This window comes from Asparagus officinalis, chromosome 5 (genome assembly GCF_001876935.1).
Source record: "Asparagus officinalis chromosome 5, Aspof.V1, whole genome shotgun sequence".
Taxonomy (NCBI): Eukaryota; Viridiplantae; Streptophyta; class Magnoliopsida; order Asparagales; family Asparagaceae; genus Asparagus; species Asparagus officinalis.
In genome coordinates this window covers 29,564,794-29,587,465 of record NC_033798.1, presented here as the reverse complement: position 1 = coordinate 29,587,465, position 22,672 = coordinate 29,564,794, and the positions used below count along the sequence as shown (strand labels likewise).

The 22,672-nt window shown below is 37.7% G+C and overlaps 2 protein-coding genes across 3 annotated transcripts; both read left to right on the top strand.

Moving 5' to 3' along the window:
• On the top strand, positions 318-3,503 carry LOC109841657 (germin-like protein 8-11). Its single transcript, XM_020410605.1, is given in 5 exon segments — positions 318-322; positions 497-551; positions 554-604; positions 606-981; positions 3,496-3,503. Coding segments are annotated over 5 exon segments (495 nt in total).
• Positions 10,786-21,035, top strand: LOC109841307 (probable calcium-binding protein CML21). Of its 2 annotated transcripts, XM_020410236.1 has the most exons (6): positions 10,786-10,947; positions 11,075-11,112; positions 11,983-12,227; positions 13,392-13,600; positions 19,993-20,167; positions 20,623-21,035. In XM_020410236.1, exons 3-6 carry the CDS (start codon positions 12,032-12,034, stop codon positions 20,730-20,732), a joined length of 690 nt encoding a protein of 229 aa, XP_020265825.1. In that variant the 5' UTR covers positions 10,786-10,947; positions 11,075-11,112; positions 11,983-12,031; the 3' UTR covers positions 20,733-21,035. The 2 variants fall into 2 exon arrangements, with proteins under 2 accessions (XP_020265825.1, XP_020265824.1); XM_020410235.1 differs by lacking the exon at positions 11,075-11,112 and having other exon boundaries at positions 10,788-10,947.

The window sequence follows — 22,672 nt, the reverse complement described above, 5'->3', positions numbered from 1 at the left end:
AACAAACAAAAAAGATGCTACTTCCGTTATTTCCTACTTCATAGATTTGGAAGTTACTTTCGCAACCTATTTCCTATTTCCAATACTTCCATTATCCAAACGGGCCCTTAACGAGTCCACTACTATATGTTGAAAGCAATGAAGACTGCTTCAAAAGACATAATTAACTGCCTCAAAAAACCTAACAAACAAAGAAAATATCTTAGGAGGTGCTTCTTTAAGAGACAATGACAATTTCAAAGTTACGTTGGAAAGTTTTTATTGTTCTGAAAAATAACAATCCGACGGCTACCCGACTACAGGTTTAAGAAAAGAAAATGAGGTAAGGCTTTATTACTCAAAGGGATTAAAATAAACAATGCCATGAGGCAAGTGGATTTTCCCTTGTGAAAAAAGCCGCCATCTCTGAACGTGATGAGTGAATTTCTGAAGCAAGTGGGGTTAAGTTCAATGACCAAAGAAAAGAGTGGTTAAAGTGAAAACCAACCCAACTTAGATGGAAAAGCATCAACCGTCTGGGATCAAAAGTAACGCTGGTCAGTGCAGCTAACTTATACCAGGCCTCAATACTCTCGGCGTCTCCTTGGCACGACTTGATTTTGCACCCTACGGGGCTCAACCCGCCAGACACTCATCCACGTGCAACCGAGATCCTAACAGTGCTAGAAGGAACGCTCTATGTCGGATTTGTGACATCAAACCCCGATAACAAACTCTTCACTGAAGTCTTCAACAAGGGTGATGTGTTTGTGTTCCCTCGGGGACTCGCTCACTTTCAGTTTAACACTGGTTACACAAGTGCTATCGCGATTGCAGCAGGACTTGGTAGCCAAAACCCAGGTGTGATGACAATAGCTAATGCAGTTTTCGGAACAAAACCTCCTATTTCTGACTATGTTCACGCCAAGGCAATCCAGATTGACAAGAAGTTAGTGGACTGGCTCCAAGCTCAGTTTTGGATGGACAATAATTTTGACTGTGGTAATCATAATTTTAATATGTTTGATTGATTGACTATATATGTATATAGACCGTAGATTACTTTACTTTCTCACATGAGCTAACATTTGGTACTTAATAATTTAAATTATTACTTTTAAATTTAATATAAAGAGGAACTCTAATAACATTTATTTATTTACCTACTGCATAATACAATCTTAATTCTTATTTTTTACTGGAGATTTATTCCATTGTTACGTGTATCAAATTAGTAACTAAAATAATAATTATTTATGCTTAAATTAGGATGATTGTAGTTGGTCACTCGCTATGGAATTTTTATGAATATATATACCTTACTTTCTATAGCTATCTGCACTGCTCATGTATATTTTATAAATTAGTTCTCAATTTGACATATTAAATTACTTTTCCTTTGTAGAAATTTCTTCTTTGACTTTTAGACTGTGTAATCACTATATCACCATTCTATCATAGAAATGGCCCAACTCTAAATGGCTTCAAGCCAATGTTTAAGTTGCACTGAAGTATATACTATTGCTCTATGTGTATATCTTTTTTAAGAAAACCATATCAACACTTTTTAAATAGAAGAGAATATTCTAACCTCTGATATTATAAAAACTAAATATAGCCAATTGAATGATTAGCAAAAGAGAACTTATATAAAAAAAGTGTGAATAATAAGATAAAGAGGAAATATAATGGTATTGCCAACAGTACTACAAATAGCAAACTACAAAATAAAATTAACATATTTTATGGAGCCCAACTATTGGCTATAAGTATCGAGGTTTCCCCATATATACTTTATAATTTATTAAAAAGGATCATATAATCTTATATAATAAAATTGAATTAATATTGAATAGTAACATCGTTGTAATAATATCATTATTAGGAAAAATTCTTCATGAATCGATATGTTCTTTACAATATATAAGTTATACACTCCAAAATCTTGTGTCTTTTATAGAGCCAAAAAGTTTGAATACGAGTCTCTAACATGTTGCTCTCACAACAACAAAATCCACTTAGAAGATATGGATATTCCAGATGAGTTATGAATCCTATATATAATACAATACCCTAGGCAAGTGAGTTATAATAGTATTTTTTATTCACGTCATTTGGGGTAAGATTTGATAGGAACCTTACATCAAAGGAAAAAAAATTTATATTTAGAGCACATGGTGAAATATATCATAATCTTTTTTTCTAATTTCAGAAGAAAATAATTCTTCATACTTTCAGTTTTACTTCTATGATACAGAGAATGGGCTATAAAATTGAATGAGAATATTATATAATATAAATATGAGTGAAACATCTACTAAAAGTTAACGTGAATATGAGTCAAACCACAACTAAAAGTTTAATGGACGTATTGCAAGTAAATTCATATGCAAAGTTCCTTTGCGAATTGAATGATCACCCATCTTTTGAATGTTAGATCTAAAACTGAGATCTAATCCATAAAACCATGATTAATTCAAAGAGAATAAAATACAACAGTGAGCAGAAACAATACCTGAATCCATGAAGAATTTGCACGGATCTGAATTAGAGTTTGATATTCTAATCTTGAGGGTCTCTCCTTTTGAATCTCTTTAGATGGAGATTAAGAGAATAGAGAATGTAACCCTATATTAGGGACCATAACCCCTTATTTGTAGTTATTGTTCTTTTATAATTTGGCTCATCATCAAATTATAATTACAATCTGGTATCTGCACATTTAGCCCATGATTTATTTAAATATCCATTAACCCAAATTTATTGATCACTTTATGTGGGTTAACCTTAAGGATAGCATTATACACTAATATAACATATATGCCCATAATTAGATTTAATCCAACAATATCCAACTTGGACACTATATGTTTCATAAAAAATGTGTACAACCTTATGAGCTCAGAAATTGCTATCACAAATAAGGGTATTTCCAAACATTCTCGTCCATTGACAATATCAATATAGGATCAAAGCGGCCTTCATCACATTTATCGTGACTAAACCCATCAATGGTCACATATACCAATACAATTAAATGACATAGATCAATCATGGATGTGCAGCATAAAAATTACATGTAATGTGATCAGTATATGTCTATTTTTAGCTAGTCCTAACTTAAACTTTAGTGAGGTCAAAACTAAACATAATAAAACAGAGTGTCTTAACTGAATAGTTTATTCTGATCAGACAATACACCCAAACACAAAGTACCAGAAAATTACAAACTCCCACTAAATCATGATGTGCTCGAATAACACCACACCCATATGAGCAGTGTGCTCATGAAAGACCTTTGGTGGCAATTCTTTAGTAAGAGGATCTGCTATCATGGAGTTTGTCCCAATGTGTTCTATGGATATTTATCCACTCTGTACCATTTCTTTCACAAATAGGAACCTAATATCAATATGTTTTGACTTAGTTGAGCTCCTGTTTATTGGAATACATAACTACAGATTTATTATCACAAAATAACATTAATGGTCTTTTAATATTTTCTAAAATGTGCAGTCCAGTGATAAAATTTTGCAACCATATTCCATGATTTGATGTCTCGTAGCAAGCTACAAACTCTGTTGTCATAGTGGAGGAAGCTACGAATGTCTGTTTAATACTTTTCCATGATATAGCTCCTCCTGCTAACATATAAATGTAGCCTGATGTAGATTTTTTGCTATCTTGGTATCTAGCAAAATCAGAATCAGAATACCCAATGACCTCCAACTGTTCTGATTTTCTGTATGTGAGCATATAATCTTTTATTTTCTGAAGATACCTTATAACCCTTTTAACTGCTATCCAATGATTCATACCAGGGTTGCTTAAGTATCTGCCTAACATCCTAACAATGTACGCAATATCCGGACACGTACACACCTGAGCATACATTAGACTTCCTACAGCCGAAGCATAAGTAATCTTCTGCATTTCCTGAATTTCAAGGTTACCTTTAGGGTACTGATTTAGAATAAACTTGTCTCCTTTAGCAACAGTGGTGTCATCTGGTCTGCAATCTTGCATGCCAAACCTTTTGAGTACTTTATCGATATAGCTCTTTTGTGATAGTCCAAGTATACCGCGAGAATGATCTCGATGTATCTGAATTCCTAATATAAAAGAGGCGTCCCTAAGATCTTTTATTTCAAAATTCTTTGATAGAAATCTCTTGGTTTCGTGCAACATGCATTTATCATTAGTGGCAAGCAATATGTCATCGACATATAAAATCAGAAAACTATACTTACTCCCACTGAACTTGTGATATACACAGTCATCAACAACATTCATCTCAAAACCGAATGAGATAATTATTTGTTGAAACTTATGATACCATTAATAAGGAGCTTGCTTGAGTCCATAGATGTATTTTCTTAATTTGCAAACCATATTCTTTGGATCTCCTGACACAAAGTTTTCTAGTTGCACCATATAGATTATTTCATCAATGTCTCCATTGAGAAACATAGTCTTAACATCCATCTGATATAATTCAAGATCATAATGAGCAACAAGTGCCATGATTTCTGAATGAGTTTTTCGATGAAACCGGAGAGAAAGTCTCTGTATAATCAATGCATTCCTTTTGAGTATAGCCTTTAGCTACCGGAGAGAAAGTCTCTGTATAATCAATGCATTCCTTTTGAGTATAGCCTTTAGCTACAAGACGTGCCTTATACCTCTCCACATTACCATTTATATCACGCTTGGTTTTAAATATCCATTTACAACCAATTGGTTTTGTACCTTCTGGTAATGGGACAAGTTTACAAACTTTATTGTCTTGCATAGACTTGTACTCTTCATTCATGGCATTAATCCACTTTTGAGAGTTAGAACTTTTTATGGCTTGAAGGAAGTTGATTGGATCATTTTCCATCATTCCATTATTTTTCTCATGTTCTTGGAGAAATACAATATAATCGTCCAGAATGGCATTTCTCTTTTCTCTCGTAGATATCCGTAATGGCACTGGTTCTTGAGTTTGTTGAGTTTGTTCTTCTGGAACAAGGAGTTGTTCAACATTATCTTCTTGAGGTTCCGGATTTACTTCTTGATCAATAACAGGTATATGAACCTGAATATTGTCAAGAGTAACTGTATGGATTGGATCTGAAGCCAATTCCTCCTTAAAAGCAATGTCTCTAACATTATTTCTACCTCTAAACTCAACATCCTCAAAGAATGTTGTTGTTCCCATCTCAAAAATATTCCTAAGTGTGAGATCATAAAAATTATAGCCCCTAGAACGTTCAAAATACCCAATAAAGTAGATGTTAACTTTTTGGAGTCCAATTTCTTTTCATTTGGCCTATAAGGCATTGCCTCAGCTGGACATCCCCAAATATGTAAGTGCTTTAAACTAGGCTTTCGACCAGTCCAAAGCTCATAAGGTATTTTAGCAACTGTTTTACTTGGTAAAGAAGAATGAGCAATCATACTTCTTACCATATCCTTAAGAGTCCTGTTTCGTCTTTCTGCTACACCATTCATGCTAGGTGAACCCGGCATGGTGTATTATAGGACGATACCGTATTCTTCTTCTTCTAGGTATCTAGCAAATGGTCCTGAACGTTGTTAACCTGAACCATCATATCTGTCGTAGTACTCTCCACCACGATCATATCTAACGGTTTTAATCCTTTTATTGAGTTGATTCTCAACTTCAGCTTTAAAAGCTTTGAACATCTCCAGAGACTCAGATTTCTCATGAATGAGATATAGGTACCCATAACGTGAGTAAGCGTCTATGAATGATATAAAATATTATTGACCATTCCAAGATGCCATAGGGAATGACTCTCAAATATCTGTATGTATCAATTCTAAGACATCCGAAGATCTGTTGGCACCTAATCTCTTAATTTTAGTCTGTTTTCCTTTGATACATTCAACACAAACGTCAAAATCCAAAAAATCAAGAGAATCCAAAATGTCATCAGACACAAGACGCTCAACTCTACCTTTTGAGATATGACCCAAGCGTTTATGCCATAATGCCGCCGAATTTTCCTTATTTAATTTACGCTTAGTACCATGTGATTCCACATGCAAGGATTCAATATAAGAAGCAATTGTATCAAGCAAATATAGGCTGTCATAAGTACTCAAGTAACCAGTTCTCGTAACAATTGAATTAAAAGATAAACTGAATTGATTGTTTCCAAATGAACAAGAATAACATGATTTGTCCAATACAGAAACTAAAATCAAATTCCGTCTAAAAGATGGTACTACAAAAGTATCTTTTAAATCCAAATATGAATCAGTTCCTAATAGCAACCTAAAATGCCCAATTGCTTCCACATCTACCGATTGTCCATCGCCCACAAAGATGTATCTTTTAACATCACTTGGCTTTCAGTAGCCCCGGCTACCCTGCATAGAAACACTTATGTAAGTAGTGGCACTAAAGTCTAACCACCAAGTGTTTCTAGGTACTGAAGCTAAATTAACCTCAGAATAGGCCAAAGTAAGAAATGTACCCTTCTTAGCACGCCAGACGTGATATTTAGTACAGTCCTTCTTTACATGTCCAGACTTGTTGCAGAAGAAACAACCATAACCATCCTTTTGTTGTTTCTTCTGAACAGGACCCTTAGCAGCATCATTATCATTCTTTCTTTTCTTGTCCTTATCTTTAGAGGCATAGGCCAAATGAGCACTTTTAATCTTATCTTGCTTCAACCCATCTTCTTCTTGCACACAGTATAAAATGAGCTCATTCAGAGTCCATTTCTCCTTTTGGCAGTTATAACTGACCTTAAACTAATTGAATTATGCAGAAAGAGACAATAAAACCAGATGCACTAGTAACTCATCACAGAGATCGATTTTGAGTGCCTTAAGTTTTGAAGCAATATGAGACATTTCCATAATGTACTCCCTGATATTTTCTTTGCTCTTATACTTCATCGAAATCAAACGAGCTAAAAGCGTGCTTGTTTCTACCTTATCGTTTTTCGCAAAACGTTTCTCAATTTCAGCAAGGAAATCTTTAGCCTTAGTAATCCCTTCGGATTCTATGCCCCTGAAGGCTTTCGGAACGACGCGTTTAATGATCATGAGACTCATGCGATTTGAATGCTCCCATTTCTTATACTCCTTTGCATCAGAAGTGCTATCCGCATTGAGAGGTTGGGATTGTTCAGTTCTTAATGCAAAGTCTAGATCCATGCAGCCAAGAATAATTAATATGTTCTCTTTCCAAACCTTAAAATTAGTCACATTGAGCATGGGGATTGAGTTGATGCTAGCAGAAATTGTTGCAACAGATGCATTAGCTGAAATAAATAAAAGATACTCACATTATTAACTCTAATTAGTAATCAATAAAATTTAAATAATAACAAATCTCATCTCAAGATATCCGGCACAATATTAATATCAAGTCTTTGGACAATAATATTAATTTGTAACCTTGTTGCAATAATCAAACATTAACAATAACTCATGTCAAATAATGAAACTATCTTTGGATCGATTCATTATTTACTTGTAAACCTAATAATTATCACACGTTTATCATCACAGATGTGTATGCAGTCTAAATAAGTATTAACCTTCCTTTGAGCCGATTTAATATTTACACGAAAACACACACACAAACATCTAACATCCCTCATGAACAATCTACACAAGAGATGCTACTTTGGCAACTTCTTGTTTCAATTAATCATTTAGAATGAGAGACAACTATAATACCTTAGTGTCATATTATTTAAATTAAATAATTGATTAACTACCAAATTTAATTCAAATTAAATAATTTAATTCAAATTAACTGAATTTCTAAAAAACTTAATTAAGGGTCTCATAGCTTAATTAATTAAATTAAGCACACTAAAAAATTGGGCCCATAACTTAATAAGGCCCACCAAAATATGTTTTAATTGGTATATCCAATTAAACCATTCTTAAATAATTTTAGGCCCATAACCGAATGGCTTTAAGTGGGCTTAGACTGTTATCTCTCAACCCAATAATTAAATTGGCTTTAGTTGGTTGAAATCACATGTTCATAGCCTTACTGACTTTTCCAGCACCTCATTAAAGGCTCAAACAAGTGTTTTATAGGCCTACAAGGAAAAAGGCACTGGAAAAAAAAACATCTTACATGGGCCTGTGATAACTCAACCCAGGTAAACATCTTAAGTGGGTTTGAAACTTGTGCCCTAACTCAAATGAGAAAGCTGCAGGCAAAGCTTTCTTTCACCTGACGGAAAAATAATAAAACCACAGAGAACAAATGCGAGGTTCGTTTGAATTGAGCACGAGGCTCACCTGAGAACGAACGCAGGGTTCATTTGAGAACGAACGCATGGTTCGTTTGAGAACGAACGCGGGGTTCGTTTGACTAAGCACGAGGCTTGCTTGAGAATGAACGTGGGGTTCAACTTGAGACGAACGCAGGGTTCGTTTGAGATCGAACCGAAGTTCGCTGAAACTTTCAAGCCCTAAAGGTCGCCTAAAATTGAGGTAACTTCCTCCTTTTGCCCTAATTTTCCACAAGTTTTCTCGCACGATTTCCTGCACGAACACCCCTTTAGGATTTCGTTCTGAACCGTCGCCGCTGCCGCTTAAGCTCCCGCACCCTAGGGTTTTGAATAGGGCTGAGCATGGTTCGGTTCAAACCGAAAAAACCGACCGAACCGATCCGAACCGACCCGAAAAAAGCAGTTTTAAGAGTAAGGCGGTTCGGATCGGGTTGATAACTTTTCAAACCGACCCGACCCGAACCGACCGAATATATTCCCAAAACTTTCAAATCCGTTCGCGTTTACCCGACCCGTCCCAAACCCTCAACCCTAACTTCATTTCCTCTCATTCCCAAATCCCAGCCGCCGCTACTCATTCCCAATTTCCCATTTCGCTCGGCCTCAATCCCTCTCTCTCGCTCTCTCTCTTCTTCCAAGACCCCGGCCCTTACTCTCAAGGTACGTAGTATTAATTTTTCTTCAATTTCCTCTGTTGTTGTCTTTGAATTGAACATGAAGTAGGTGGAATGGGCGCTTCTTGTTGGAGTATGTTAGTGCCCTTTGAGTTGGATTTTCCCCATTTAATCACTCAATTCAGCACTTCTGTGTATGTTGTCCCTTGGGTTAGTTGTTGATTCAAGTGTGCACGACGCTTAAGTATCTTAGCCGTGGCTCAAATGATTTGCATTTGGGCGCATACGAAAACAAATATATACAAATTATCTCTTGGGACAAGCAATATTTGTGCATTTAATTGTTATACTTGATGAAAGTTAGAACCGAACAAACCGAACCGAACCGCACCGAACCGATTTGTAACGGTTCGGTTTGGTTTTGAATTATAGGTGGTTCGGTTTGGTTGTTCAAATTTTGGTAAAAACCGACCCGAACCGAACCGTGCTCACCCCTAGTTTTGAAACCATAGGGCTTCCTGATGCCACCGCCATTGTCTTCCTTTGATAGTGGGGTCGCCAGCGAACATCGCTGGCGAGGACTTAAGTGAACGATGACTTAATCCAAATTTCAATTTTTGACAATTATGAACTTGATTGCACACAATTTTGTTCAATGAGTTGATCCCTAATTCATGAAATTGATGATTTTCTCACAATTTGGATCAAGAGTTTGATCCAGATTCAACAGCCGAAAGAGAAAATCAAACAAAAAAAAAATATATCCTACAGATCATATTTGCACAGATCCAAACGTGCATCTGATCTTAATCAAGCCAAATTAAGATCAAAAAACCTCAAATTCTTAATCTTAACCATAAATCTCAAAGAATTAAACACTGTGGCTCTGATACCACTTGTTAGATCTAAAACTGAGATCTAATCCATAAAACCATGATTAATTCAAAGAGATACCACTTGTTAGATCTAAAACTGAGATCTAATCCATAAAACCATGATTAATTCAAAGAGAATAAACATAACAATGAGCGGAAGCAATACAGATCTAATCCATAAAACCATGATTAATTCAAAGAGAATAAACATAACAATGAGCGGAAGCAATACCTGAATCCAGGAAGAATTTGTACGGATCTGAATTAGGGTTTGATCTTCTAATCTTGAGTAGATGAGGATTAAGAGAATAGAGAATGTAACCCTAGATTAGGGACCATAACCCCTTATTTATAGTTGTTGTTCTTTTATAATTTGGCCCATCATTAAATTATAATTACAACTTGGTATCCACACATTTAGCTCATGATTTATTTAAATATCCATTAATCTAAATTTATTGATCACTTTATGCGGGTTAACCTTAAGGATAACATTATACACTAATGTAACATATATGCTCATAATTAGATTTAATCCAATATTGAAGACTTTAAGATACTAATAAATAGAGATGTTGTACTAGATTAATGTGTTTATAACTCACAAATAGTAGATCACGTGGCTACAGTCTGGGTTGAAGAAAACAATGACAATATTTTATTTGAGAGAGAGATTATTGAGTTGATGATCAATCTCACAAAAAAAACGTTGTTTTATTTTTTATTTTTAATCTATTTTTATCAATTTAAATAATTATGATATTCAACCACGTGCATTACACGTGCATCTTAACTCTTGATATTCAACCACGTACATTACACATGCATCTCAACTAGTACAAAAAAAAATTACGACATTATTGATATGTTAAATATTTGACTCTAGATTCATAAAACGACACACTGAAACGACATGTATTGTTTGAAAAGCAAAACATATAAATCGATCCTTTAGGAGAGAATTTGAAAGCTTGCGAATACTTTATGAGTTAGTTATTTTGTCCAATTTTTAAAGTTCACTATGGTTTCGTTCATATAATCCCAAGGTTAGGGGGTTATGTGAAATTTACCCATTAGAAAAGAGCTTTCCCCAATTTTACCAGTAACTCCGTCTTCTTCAGACCAAAAGCAATTTCATCCTGCCAAACTCTCTCCTTCCTTATTTTGTTGGCTCTGCTTTGATGCAATCCTGAACCAAAGGCAAGTTCTAATCTTTTTGCTGTAATTGCGTTCGGATCTGTCGTAATTTATCTGGGTCTTTGTTATGTTGTTCTGTTTCTTTGATTATTTTCCAATTTTATAAGCTTTTTTTTTTCCTCTTGGTCAGCCGTATGAGATTTTGATGGCGTAAATGTGAGAAATTGGGTAAGGACCAATCTAATATCTAATGCCTTTTGGTTTAATGACCTTGAACCTATCAAAAACTTTTATGGGCTTTTGTCATTTGATTTGGGCTTTTATTTCCCTCTCATGTTTGGGTTTGCATGATCATTGAAATGAATTCATCTGCGAAGTTTGATGTTTGTATAATGTTCTATGTCTCTTGTTAGTGATCTTTGAGTTTCTGATTGTTACTATTATAATCTTTTTTCTGCCGAATCTAAGTTATAATCTATTATTTATTCTCTATATGAAATTTAGGAATTTAGATAGCTGAAGCTCTCAGCTAAATGTTGTGGTATTTTCCTTCTCCTTTGAAACTAAATTAGGCAAATACAATCCAGAAAGCATCAAATTTGAGATCTTAAAGCAGATTATGAATTTGGGAACCTGAGAAACATGACTTTCATCTAGCAGGTTAATGGATTCCCTATTAAGTGACAATATGCCATTGCTTCATCTTTTATCATTTTTAATGGAATTTGTCTGAGACTCGAGCTGTGGAGAGTTCTTGGGGTGTAGTTTGTTTGTGTCATCATTTCTCTTGGTGTTCATATGTGAAAAGAGTAACAGATCAAAACACCTACTTCCTCTTGTCTTTATCTTCATGTAATTAGCAAGAGTATACTCAAGAGGTTTTTAATGTATATAAGAAAGATATAAGCTAAATGGAGGGAATCTTCTGTATATGTTCGCAGTTTCATCATCATGCTTACTTATTGGCCATAGTGCACACATTACTAGTGAACTCAAGGCCCCATGTCCCGTTTAGCAATTATTCCTCTATCCTGTGTAACTTACTAGTTGAGGTAGTAATCTCGTCACTGAAAATCCCAATTTATCTCCATTTTGTAGGTAAATAAGTGGCCTATATCCTGCATATCATTTTTCTCAGCTCACTGAAATGGGTGGTATACTTGGAAGAAGTGATTCAAATAAGCAAAGCTCGCCAGTGTCAAAGCTTGAGTTAAAGATGGTTGAAGCAATGAAAAAAAGGTCATTGAAGGGGACTTCCATGAAATCATTCAACAGCATCATTATGAAATTTCCAAAAATCGATGAGAGCTTAAGAAAGTGCAAAACCATCTTTGAGGAATTTGGTAAGTAGATCGCATCCAGCATTTATTCAAATCTCATCGATTTTTCCATTCTGTTGCACATCTATGGGAAAACTAGGAAAACAAAGAAGGGAAATATAATCAATTTATATTCTCATTATTTTACGAGTAAAGAATTCATAAAGTTGTCACATAGGATTATCCACTGTCGCTGATTAGTTTAAAATTCTCCGGACATCAAACATTTTTTATTATTCATATAATAGGTTCTTGATGTTGTCCAATACAATTGCCTTCTCTTGTAATCTTATATAGCGTACATTTTCTGTTTGATACGTTGACCTACTGCACCTTTTGCTCAAAACAGAATTGTAAAATCCTTCTATTTGTTTTCAGCTAAATGTTCTCATTGGTCTTTTGTGCTTAAATTCCTATGTCTTGAATTTGACATTCTTTCCTAGAAAGTTATTTCTCTTTGGTGTTTCCTTTGCTTATGTGAATAATGGTATGGTATATTAGCAGCATGGGCTCATTTCACTATCTAAGAAGAGCATTTCCAGAATTAGCCAGCTCATAATCATCAAATTCATCTTTCCACTTGCTGATGTTTGTTCCATTTCATAAAATTCTGTTTCTGAACTTTTTGTTCACTAGCTGACTATAGAGAGTGGTTCTTTTAGAATTTTCATGGTGCTAGCCCTATAGTCCCACCTTTTACTAGTGGAGTCCAGTTAGCATGGTGTGTGTGTGTCCCTCTCTCTCTCTCTCTCTCTCTCTCTCTCTCTCTCTATATATATATATATATATATATATATATATATATATATATATAACTATATTATATATAATTTATGTCAGTTAGCATGGTGTGTGTGTGTCCCTCTCTCTCTCTCTCTCTCTCTCTCTTCTCTCTCTCTATATATATATATATATATATATATATATATATATATATATATATACTGTCATCTTAGTGACAGCGCCCGCATTATGTGTGTGGTAGACTGAAAATATCCTTGTGAATATCAGCATTCTCAGTAAGCCTAAAACCCCGGGCATTATAAAGAACACATCAGCTCATTGGGCAAACAAACTTGTGTTATGTCTAAAGAGATATAATAGTAGCTGTGTATCTTTTATAAGCACCAGAATTTCCTTTGCTTTTAATTTTATTATAGATAACATAATTTTCTAATATCCTTACAGATGAAGATTCCAATGGTACTATAGATCGAGTAGAAATGAAACATTGTTTCCAGAAACTCGAAATTGATTTTTCAGAAGAGGAGATCAATGATCTCTTTGAGGTATGTGATATTAATGAAGACATGGGAATGAAGTTCAACGAGTTCATTGTCCTGCTCTGCCTTGTTTATCTGCTCAAGGAACCGGCTGACTCAACGGTGGTTCAAGGAGTATCCTTAATAATGCTAATTAAGGCTGCAATTTTACTTGTTTAATTTAATTTAATTTCTTCGTAGAATTCAATTTCAGAATTTAATTTAATTTAGTTTTAATTATGCTAAATCTTGTTACAAAGTTTCTGAAAAGGATATACTTTCTATAACTGACCTCTGTTGAATTCGAAAATCACCCACCCCACCCCTCCCCCGGTGGGGTGGGGGAGGGGAAGAGGGTGACGTGAAAAGTTTTTGGAAATTTAATCTTTATCTCATTTACTTATAATTGTTCTCAAACAACTATTCTAAACAAGTTAAATAATTTCCACCACACAATCTCAGTATATAACTTGCAACACAGACATGAATATTAAATGTGGAAAAATAAAGAAACAAGTTTAGATATTTCCGCAGAAAAGCTCAAACACGTAGATTTATAGTGGTCTGGAAAATTTCCCTTTCGTCCACTTTTCTCATTAGTGTCCTGGCTAGTCGAGGATTCCACTCAATACTACTCCAACTTGAAAATTGAGTTACACCTTGATAGTGCTTGCATTGGCCAATTATTTTGGCCCATCACGCGCGCGCGCGCACGAAGTCATGACAACTATAGATTTCAATGATTATGTGCAAAGTAGAAGTCCTTTGCTGTGCATTATACGGGCATACACACTGCATCCATGAATAGGTAATGTGTTGGGGATTCGAAACAATCAATCGAACCCTTGCCCTTCCGGACCTTGTGTTGAAAGTAGGAAAGTAGGAATAAACCACAAATAAAGATCTAACCTTGTAAAAAACAGTAAAAGAGACGAACACACAGATTTAACGAGGTTCGGCAACGTGCCTACGTCCTCGGGAGCCACACCACACAATCTTTCTATTAATTGAAGAAGAAAATACAAGCTCTCAAACAAGGGGTAAATCTCTCTGAGATTCTCTCTCTCTTAGCAGCCAAAAAGCTCTCTTTTTGATGTTCTTTTCAAACCCTAGAAACGTTTGGGTATTTATAACAAACCCCAGCAGAACAGGATTCCTAGATAAAATAGGAAACAGCGAATCTGCGTCGCGGTCGACCGCTTTGCCAAGGTCGGTCGACCGGTCAGAACGACGAAATCCTACAGGGTCTTGTGCACGATATCGGTCGACCGCAGCGACCACGCCGGTCGACCGGCCAGAGCGAAAACTTCTTCTCAGTCTCCTGCAGTGCACGCGGTCGACCGGCTCTGCCACTGCGGTCGACCGCACAGTCTTCTGACTGTTTTCTTCGTCTTTTCGATTGCAGCTTTGGGTCTACACACTTAGACTAACAATCTCCCACTTGGAGACCAAAGCGCCATCAATGAGCTCACCCGAACTCTCCCCTTCTTCGCATGTATCTTTTCCCCCGAAAAATTCTTTCTTCAATCAACATCCCGACGATCGCGCCGATCCTCGTAGTGTGGCTCCGCCTTCGTCTTCTACTCGTGAAGGCCAACTGAAGTTGCGCACAACTCCAGTTTCTCAATGGTGACTGCCTTCGTCAACATGTCCGCCGGATTTTGACTCCCCAAAATCTTCATTAAGTGCAACTTTCCGTCCTCGATCAGCGAGCGTATAAAATGGTATTTAACGTCGATGTGCTTCGTTCTGGCATGATATACTGGATTCTTGGCAAGATGTATAGCGCTCTGGCTATCACAATAAAGAACTCCTCTCCCTTGCTTCAGATCCAACTCTTCCAAGCACCCGTTCAACCAGATCATCTCCTTGCTTGCTTCAGTCACCGCGACATACTCAGCCTCGGTTGTAGACAAAGTCACAATCTTCTGCAGACGTGAGACCCAGCTCACTGCTGTCGACGCTAAGGTATAAACATACCCCGTGGTGCTTCGCCTCGTATCATGATCACCGGCGAAGTCCGCATCCACGTATCCCTGCAGCACCAACTCCTTCCTCCTGAAACATAGTGGCTTGTTCGTTGTTCCCCTCAAGTACCGCATTATCCACTTTACGGCCTCCCAATGCTGCTTTCCTGGATTGCTTGCAAATCTGCTCACAACTCCCACTGCATGGGCGATGTCCGGCCTCGTGCAAACCATCGCGTACATGAGACTCCCAATGGCCGAAGAATATGGCACCCTGCTCATATGCTCTCTATCTGCATCTGTCTTAGGCGATTGCTCCTCAGATAACTTGAACTGACTTCCAAGGGGTGTGCTAACAACTTTAGCATTCTGCATGTTGAACCTCTGAAGTACCTTCTCAATGTATTCAGCTTGGCTCAAACTCAATGTCCCTTCAGCTTCATCCCTACTGATTCGCATCCCTAGAATCTGCTTCGCTGCACCCAGATCCTTCATTGCAAATTCCTTTGCTAGCTGCCTCTTCAAACTGTTTATCTCTTCTAAACACGGTCCTGCTACCAACATGTCATCAACATATAATAACAAAATAATGAAGCTGGACTCGAACCTTTTGAAATAACAGCAATGATCCGAATTGCATCTTCTGTAGCCATTGTTCTGCATGAAGTTATCAAACTTCTTATACCACTGTCTCGGAGCCTGTTTCAAACCATATAAGCTCTTCTTGAGCTTGCACACCATCTCTTCCTTTCCTTCTTCAATGAAGCCAACAGGCTGCTTCATGTAGATTTCTTCATCCAAGTCACCATGAAGAAAGGCAGTCTTCACATCTAACTGCTCAAGGAAGAGGTCTTCTGCAGCTACCAAACTCAACACCACTCTGATGGTTGTGAGTTTCACAACAGGGGAAAATATCTCCGTGTAGTCCACTCCTTCCCGCTGTTGAAACCCTTTCACTACTAATCTGGCCTTGAATCTCTTGCTTCCATCACTCTCCTGCTTGACCCGGTAGACCCATTTATTGTGCAAGGCTTTCTTCTGTGCAGGTAGCTGGGCTAACTCCCATGTCTCATTAGTGAGTAGAGAATCCATCTCCTCCTGCATCGCATGCTCCCACTGCTGAGATTCACTCACTTGCACTGCCTCTTCATAACACTCCGGCTCTCCGCTATCTGTTAAGAGTAGATAATCAAGTGACGAGAGGTATTTGGGATTTGGTTTGGGTACCCTAGATGACCTCCTAGCTGTCGTATGCACCGCATCCGCCCAAAATGTCTTAGGTAGACCTGCATGTAATCGCATGCTCCGCGCACGCTCTGTCAAGGTCCTGTTCATCCTCTCTGCAATGCCGTTCTGCTGCGACGTCCCTGGAGTAGTCCTCTCTAAGCGAATCCCATTCGTAGCACAAAACCTCTTGAACTCCTCCAGCTCGTATTCTCCACCATTATCTGATCTTAAGCACTTCACCTTCAGATCTGTCTCGTTCTCGACCATGGCCTTCCACTTCTTGAAGATCTCGAACACCTCTGACTTGTGCTTCATGAAGTAAACCCACACCTTCCTCGAGTGATCATCGATGAAGGTGACGTAGTATCTCGAACCGCCAAAAGAAGACACACTGGCTGGGCCCCATACATCTGTATGAATCAACTCTAGCTTCTGAGCCTTAGGTGGCCTTCCACCCTTCTGGAAACTAACCCTCTTCTGCTTCCCAAAGATGCAGTCTTCACAAACCCCGACTTCCACGGTGTCGATCCCGGTTAGCTTTCCTTGTGAATGTAGAATTTTCATCCCTTTCTCGCTCATGTGCCCCAGCCTATTGTGCCACAGATCTGTACTCTCCTTGCCAGCTGCAATTGCGAGTGTGTCACTCGCATGTGAAGTGAGGTAGAGAGTTCCTGTTTTATTGCCTCGGGCAATAATCATCGTACCGTTGGAGATTCTCCACGAATCCCCGGTTAATGTCGAAACGTAGCCTTCTGCTCCAAGCTGTCCCACCGAAACAAGATTCCTCTTTAGCTTCGGCACGTGTCTCACGTTCTTCAAGTTCCACTTAGAGCCCTTTATCTGTATCTGAACGTCGTCCTTTCCAATAATATTGCAATGTTCATTATCCCCCAAGTATACTTTACCAAAGTCCCCTGCTACATAGTTCTGAAGTAGTTTCCTATTAGCAGTGGCGTGGAAAGAAGCTCCTGAGTCGATGACCCAAGAATCAGAATCGCTATCCATAGCAAGGATCAAGGCATCCTGCACGATATGAGCCTCCTGCTCACCCGCATCCTTCTTTGGTGCTTTACAGACCGAAGACATATGGCCCTCCTGGCCGCAGTTCCAACACTTCCCTTTGATAGACCTAACCTTCGAGTTCGGCCTCTTCTTCACTGATTTCGACCGATTCCTGTTCTGGTTCCCTTTCTTCTGGCTTCTGCCTCTCTGCTCGAAACTTAGGGCTGAACCTGAACCTTCTGATTCGGACGATTTCCTTCTAACCTCCTCGGATAGAATCATGCTAACAACCTCATTCAGCTTCAACTTCTCTTTCCCCGCCGAGTTGCTAATTGCCGTCACACAACCTGCCCAACTATCCGGCAACTGCGATAGTAGTAGAAGGGCCTGCACTTCGTCATCGAACGTGATGTCCACGGAGATAAGTTGATCAACAATCGTGTTGAAATCGCTGAGGTGCATCGTGAAGGACCGTCCTTCTGCCATCTTGAGGTTGAAAAGAGTTTTGACTAGATGCACCTTGTTTGCTGCCGACGGTTGCTCGTACATCTTCGCGAGCGCTTCCATAAGCCCCACCGTCGTCTTCTCCTTCAGAATATTGTGGGCTACTGATTTGGCGAGCGACAACCGGATTTGCCCTAGAGCCTTCCTATCCAGTACCTCCCAATCACCATCTGACTCCGTCGTCTTCTTTCCCTTTTCCTTGCCCAGAAGCGGGCGATACAAGTCCTTCTGGTACAGATAGTCCTCCATCTGCGACTTCCAGTAGGCGAAATCCGATCCGTCGAACTTCTCAATCTTTGATTTGCTTTCCTCTGCCATGGCTTTCACACAAATTGCTGAACGAAGCTCTGATACCAGTTGTTGGGGATTCGAAACAATCAATCGAACCCTTGCCCTTCCGGACCTTGTGTTGAAAGTAGGAAAGTAGGAATAAAACCACAAATAAAGATCTAACTTGCAAAAAACAGTAAGGGAGATGAACACACAGATTTAACGAGGTTCGGCAACGTGCCTACGTCCTCGGGAGCCACACCACACAATCTTTCTATTAATTGAAGAAGAAAATACAAGCTCTCAAACAAGGGGTAAATCTCTCTGAGATTCTCTCTCTCTTAGCAGCCAAAAAGCTCTCTTTTTGATGTTCTTTTCAAACCCTAGAAACGTTTGGGTATTTATAACAAACCCCAGCAGAACAGGATTCCTAGATAAAATAGGAAACAGCGAATCTGCGTCGCGGTCGACCGCTTTGCCAAGGTCGGTCGACCGGTCAGAACGACGAAATCCTACAGGGTCTTGTGCACGATATCGGTCGACCGCAGCGACCACGCCGGTCGACCGGCCAGAGCGAAAACTTCTTCTCAGTCTCCTGCAGTGCACGCGGTCGACCGGCTCTGCCACTGCGGTCGACCACACAGTCTTCTGACTGTTTTCTTCGTCTTTTCGATTGCAGCTTTGGGTCTACACACTTAGACTAACATAATGATTTGACAATGACTAGAGGTAGAATTAAATAAACGTGGGAAGTGAAAACCAAAGGACTTTGCAATTGTTAACTTCATGGAGGAGATGTCCCTTAAAGGAGCTAAAGTGAAGAAAAGGATTCATGTGGCTGACCCTAAAAGTTTGAGATGAAAGGCGTGTTCTTGTTATTCCTTTGTTGCCGTGCAGTGCTAGTGTAGAAATTAGATTCTGTCCTGTTAGATGGATACTTGGTGTATATCAGTTTGAGTCCATCTGCCTGTTGCGATGAAAGTTGTGGATATTTTTATGAACAAATTTTCCGACCAGCTGCCCTTATATATGTATTATCTCCTATGTATTATTCACGTGTATTCTTGTAGTGACATCAATGAACATGTCTTTTTCTTTCTGGTTACTCTTTGTGCATTTTGTCCTTAATGTCTATGCTGGTTTGGATTCTGATTTTTCTACATATTAAAAGGTATGATAGAGTGAATACAAGGGAATCCCGAATACATGTGGAACATTTAGTGACGGAGTATATATTAAAAACAAATGATGTTATTGACAAAGGTAATCTGGTCTACTGTTAAAGTCTCTGAATATAACTAGTAATATCGACAAGATGATGGAAAAGGGAATTGAGAATCTTCTTATTTTAAAGAAGCTGCCATCATCAAGGGAAATAAATGAGAGACATGCTTTTATATCTCATATGCTTGGACACACTTGCAAACTTCAGGGAGTTTTAAATATTTTCCTTTCATAAAGTTCATCTTGGAGGATGAATTACTTAACTTTTGCACGCTCGTCATTTATTTGATTGTGATTTTCAACAAGTGTGCTTTTCCTTGACCTGGTTGATAGAAATATCAACTGGGCTTTCCAGATCTTCAAGCAACTTTTGAAACTTTGGTTAATGCTTTTGTATTCTTGGATAAGAACAGCGATGGATACGTTAGCAAGAGTGAGATGGTACAAGCGATTAATGAGACTACTTCGGGTGAACGTTCTTCGGGACCAATCGCAATGAGAAGATTTGGTAAATGCTCTTTGTAGCTTGTGCTCTCATATAAAATTGTGTTGATTGGCTTCTACTCCCTAAAGTTAGTGTCATTCCCCTACCGCCCCACTCCTTTATTTTCAGTTTTTAGTCAAATATTCATCATTTTCTTGATGTAGTTATCAAATTTCAATATATTAATCACATACATGTTTGTATGAGAGTACATATAATTCTTATCTCATATGATCACAATTTCACATCCAAGTTTACTCAGAAATAGAGACGGAGGGGGTCAAAAGTCACTTTTGAAACCTTAAGGGGTGGTTAATTCTTTGAATCTCACGGAGATTTTATGTATTAATCTCTAATAAACTATGAAAAGGATATATCTGTGGATTGTTAAAATTATTTCGAACAGTACTGTTTATATAAATTACCAAATACATTCTTTGGCTAACAAATCCTATATCCGGTCTCTGTTGATTTAACAGAAGAGATGGACTGGGATAAAAATGGAATGGTCACCTTCAAGGAGTTTCTCTTTGCTTTTACTCGTTGGGTTGGGATTGACGAAAATGAAGATGATGAAGACGAAGAATGAGCTCCTTGAATCCTGCTGTTTCTTTTTTACGTTTGCAAAGGTTTGCAGGTGTGGCCCTTGAAGTACGGGGGAAAAAACCTAAGTATGATATCCCAAAGAAGGTAATGCATCTTTGTTTTGAAATAATGGCAATTTGGGACTCAAAATTCTGACATCCTGTAACATTGGTGGATATATATCATGTATATAGACTGGAAATTCTTGATGTCAGTAGTAGTTCATGTGTTTGCCGTCCTTAATTCCTCTTCTGGAGGGTGCATTGCTTTTGGCTTGAATTTATAAATATTTTAGAATTTGCTTTAACCACAGAATTTTATGCAGAAGTATGAGGGAGGCATTGTGATAAAAAGACAATTACTTAAGGATGACGGTTGAACCTTTCTGATTCGACATTCATTTGTTGGTTTCAATCTGGTTGCTTCACTAAGCTCTTATGCTTATTTTGGTACCAAAGGTCGGCAATAAGGCTTCTGTTGTTAGTCGTTGCAGCCTCTTGTTCACTATTTTTAACACTAGTTTACATGGGAAAAAAAGCCAGCTGAAAAAATCTCTCTCTCTCTCTCTCTCTCTCTCTCTCTATATATATATTAATATATTATATATATATATATATATATATACTACTATATATATATAATATACTCGAGCGGTTCTCGAGGAGTGTGCGAGGTGATCGACGCGCAGCAGGGGCGCCCTAAAATTGAGGAGGCCCCCTAAAAAAATTTATCCAATCGCCTCTCCTCCTCCGTTCTGGATCTAGCAATCATTGCTTGTTTTACAGATCTAGGTGTTACTTTCCTCCTAGATCCGCTCGCAATTCACGATCTCCAATCCAGTTTCTATTTATTTTTTCACCTTTCTTCCTTCGGAGAATTCAATGGAGAGGAAAAAGTATCCGATTAGGCCTGAGGATTACGAGCTTTACGAGTTGATTTGGAGACGGAGGGAGCGCGATGCTGCATCGCCGCTCGATGCGTTCCTTTGATGAGATTATGGCCATCAAGATTCTGATTTCGAGAGTATCAGCGATCTGGTACGTTCAGTTGCAATAAAAATTGATCTTTTTTGTTTATAAACCCAAAGTTTTACCCTGTTAGTCTTAAAATCAAGCCACCTGCGAAATCATTCATTGCACTTTGGCAACTTTTGTTCTTAAAAGTGCTTTTTTCTCGGTGTAGTAAAAAATTGAATGATTTTTGACTGCTGTGAGCTTATTATTGAACTAAATTTGAATTATCTTTATGGTTTGTGGAAATTAATTTCAGTTCGTTTAGTTATTTTGATGAAATTGGACTTCTGACCTTGTTAAGCTTGATTTGTTAGCCATTATTTCTTGATTTTGGAGAAGTGATTTCGTGCCATTAGGCATTAGTGTCATACAAGGAATTGCATCTCCAGATATTGAAATTTGTATACTTTTAATTGCTTGATGGGAAAATGATCATAAATATGGTCTGAATACGTCATAGTGGTAAAATTATATTGTTAAAGACTATCCAGATGCAAAAAATCAAGTAACATGTTAATGTCTGATCGGTAACATTTTGTTCCCTAGCATTTTAGGGATTCAAATTGGAATTTATTGATTTTTTGTATATAGAGAATGATCTTGTGTTACTTTTCGCACAGGGCCCCTAAAATCTCAGAACCGGCCCTGATAATATATATATTATATATATATATATATATATATATATTATATAATATATATATATATATATATGAATAGAACAATGGATTACTTGCACATGAATCCATGTATTATTCTTGCTTTGAACTTACTGCCCTTGTAGTTTCATTGTTGCGGATAGACCTTCCACGTTGATTTTTTTTTTTTTTTTTTTTTGTAATTGAAACTAAAGTATTATCCAAACTCAATAAATCGGTAGTGCACCATAATACAAAATTTTATGTGAGATTTTGTAGTTGAAATTGAATAG